The 3,170-nt window shown below is 52.3% G+C and overlaps 1 protein-coding gene across 2 annotated transcripts in view; it reads right to left on the minus strand.

Moving 5' to 3' along the window:
- Positions 1-1,305: 1,305 nt before the first annotated feature.
- LOC108249583 (UPF0500 protein C1orf216 homolog) overlaps positions 1,306-3,170 on the minus strand; it is a 9,707-nt gene continuing 7,842 nt past the window's right edge. For both annotated transcript variants that reach the window (XM_037979247.1, XM_037979246.1), the window contains one exon: positions 1,306-2,908. In XM_037979247.1, coding sequence (XP_037835175.1) covers positions 1,909-2,908 — 1,000 coding nt within the window. In that variant the 3' untranslated portion in view covers positions 1,306-1,908. The remainder of the gene's footprint in view (positions 2,909-3,170) is intronic.

A 3,170-nucleotide genomic window follows, 5' to 3' on the forward strand; every position in this document is an offset into this window, starting at 1 on the left:
CAGACCTTCAGGACCGGGACAGACCTTCAGGACCAGGACAGACCTTCAGGACCGGGACAGAGAAACACTGACCTGAACTCCTTCCTTTAATATGACCTTTAAACTTTCTGGAGTTCTTCTGGATTCTAGTTTCTAGTTACAAGAACATCCAGATTCTGTTTGCAGACAATCAGAAGTCATCAGTCCTGATAGACCTCGATCTGATAGAGGGACCCTCTTTAGAAACCTGAAAGCGGTTCTGTCTGATGCTCATTCAGTAAACAAACAAACTGTAAACAAACAAACAGATGTGTTTTTAGTTTGGTCGTCATCAACGGTGGAGTTGGTTTGTTCTCCTCTAAAACAGTTTTATTTATTATTTATTCCAAACTGAATTTATGAGAATATTTATGATTATTTAAACTGTTTCTCTGAATCCTTTATGCTTGAATGTGTTTGTCTTTTGAACCTTGTTTCTTTGTGTTTTCTGAGAAGTGCTGCAGGAGGCTGACTGCGCTGATGGAGCGTCGCCCCCTGGTGGACAGAGTCTGCAGACAGGAGCTGCAGCGGTCAGGTGACCCAGATGTTCCAGATGGGACCGGCTCAGTTTTCTGCACTGGATCCTCCTGCAGATGATCTGCAGAAGAAGAACAAGGTTCTTAGAACTCAGATGTCAGGTCAGACTCGTCCAGGTAAAGAAGTTCTGGTACCGGACGGGTTTCCAGTAAATCATCTGTTGATGATCAGAACCTCTGCGGCTGCAGCAGTCAGCTGGTTCTGGGTTCACATCACTGGGTCTGTTCTTCCTGCAGGTTCTGTGATTCCTCATGGTTGTGGTTCTGCTCAGTTTGAACATCGGATCAGAACACAAACCCACTCCGTCTGTTGGCCTCGGGGGCTTGGGGATTATCCCAAACCGGCCCGGTTAGGGTCTTCTGGCCCAGGGCTAGGGTTAGGGTCTCCCCAGGGTGTGAGGGGTTAGGGTCTCCTCAGGGTGTGAGGGGTTAGGGTCTTCTCAGGGTTTGAGGGGTTAGGGCCTCTGCTCCGTCATGGACGTGTGTGTTCAGAGATACCGGCACCGGGACCGCCCGTATCTCTGAACACACACGTCCACGACGGAGCAGAACCACCGGCGGCTGCAGCCTCACACGGATATCACACGGAGACACACGGCGGCCGTGTGACCAGCAGAGATTCAACATGGCTGCTCTGATCACAAAGAGCCCTCTGTGAGAGGAAGGGCGCCGCGAGAACAAATTCACATGATCAGAACCTTCAAAGAACACGTTCTGTTCCAGCAGCTTCATAAAAATACCCTCACACAGAAACGGTTCTGACACTTTAATTCCTGATAAACCTTCAGCTCCAGATACACAGAACCAGATACACAGAACCACATAAACAGAACCAGATAAATATTCTCCAGAATAACAGAACCAGATAAATAATCTCCAGATAAACAGATAAATAGTCTCCAGATAAACAGATAAATAATCTCCAGATAAACAGATAAATAATCTCCAGATGAACAGGAACAGATAAATCTTTGACCACCTCAGCTGAAGGTCAAGCAGACAGAACCTTCTGGTTTTAACGTCACATTAGGGAGCTGCTGTTTGCAGCTCGTTAACAGAAAGAGGACTTGGACTCGTTAACGTGATGATGTCATCGGGTACGTTAGGGTTGGACGTGTCAGATTGTAATGACCCTCTGATTGCACCGCGGTTATACGGTAAAATGTACGTTTAGAGAGTGGGTGTGGTCTAATTACTGTAATTTACTGCATTCTGATACATTTTTGTATTTTAGTTTTGATTTGCCACATCACAAAGTGTTTCAACAAATAAAAAATGGCCGTCACGATGATATATTTACATTCCACAGTTTACCGTATAACCGCGTCACTGCCCAACCCTACTGTACGCCTCTTTATGATTGGCTGACAGCGGCGGCGGCCCCCATCCGCAGCAGCTCCTTCCTGTGGGTCAGGATGACATCGAAGCTGGACTGCAGGCGGTTCTGCTGCTCCTGGACCCGGCTCTGCAGCGTTCGGATCCAGCGGATCAGGGCCAGCCGGCGGTACATGGTCAGCTGCACCTGGTGCTTCTCCATCTCCTGCGCCTTGAAGCGCTCGCGGTCCCGCAGCGTCCACACGGCGTCCATCAGCTCCGGCAGCTCGCCCTCCGAGTCTGAGGATTGGTCGTCGTCATGGTTACGCTCCTCTTGCAGGCCCTCCGGGTCACTTCCTGTCAGGGACTTACGGCGGAAGCCTCTCTGCCTCGCAGCTGCGTCTCTGCTGCCGGTTCTGGTCGGATCACCTTCCTCCTGGCTCGGTTTGGGTTCTCCGACGCCGACCCGGTCCCAGCCCCTCATCAGAGTGGCCTCCCCTCCGCTCTCCATGTTGAGGGAGGACATGCTGGCGCCGGAGCGGCAGCTGAACTCGGACTCTGAGTCGCTGTCCCCCCATTCATCGTCCGGATCTTCGTCACCTTCGTCCCTCCTCTGTTTCTTCCCATCACTCATCATCGCCACCCTGCCCTCCTCTTCCTCCATCCTCTGCTCCTCCGCCCCGTCGGGGGGAACCCGGCCGTACCCGTCGTCGCCGCTCTCGATTTCAGGGAGGGGCTCCAGGGGGCTCCAGCAGGGCAGGCGGGACCGTGGAGACATGAGCCTCGAGCTGTGGTGGAAACCTGAGGAGATTGGGCTCGGAGGTTCCCGGCCCAGCGCCAGGTTCCGGGGACGAACCTGGTTCCGGTTCTCATCTCCTCCTCTTCCTCTCTTTCCTGTGGAGCCTTCATCGTGTTCTCCTGGCAGGAAGTTGAAGTTGGTGTCTTTGTTCCGAAGTGAGGAGCTGTTCCTGGAGCCTCCGAGGGCTGAGTTCAGAGGTTGGTCCTGATGGTGGAGCATCACTGACCTGGACTGAGACTCCCTGAGGGGACACACAGGGGACAACGTGAAGACAGGGACACAAAAACAGGAAGTGTCAGGCCTAAAACTCTCCATCAGAAGACCAGCAGGACAGTTACTATGGTCCGTATTCCCACTTCTTACCCCACCTGACTTCAGCGGATCGTACCCCACCTGACTTCAGTGGATCATACCCCACCTGACTTCAGCGGATCGTACCCCACCTGACTTCAGCTGATCGTACCCCACCTGACTTCAGCTGATCGTACCCCACCTGACTTCAG

Source organism: Kryptolebias marmoratus, linkage group LG14 (assembly GCF_001649575.2).
Source record: "Kryptolebias marmoratus isolate JLee-2015 linkage group LG14, ASM164957v2, whole genome shotgun sequence".
Classification (NCBI taxonomy): Eukaryota; Metazoa; Chordata; class Actinopteri; order Cyprinodontiformes; family Rivulidae; genus Kryptolebias; species Kryptolebias marmoratus.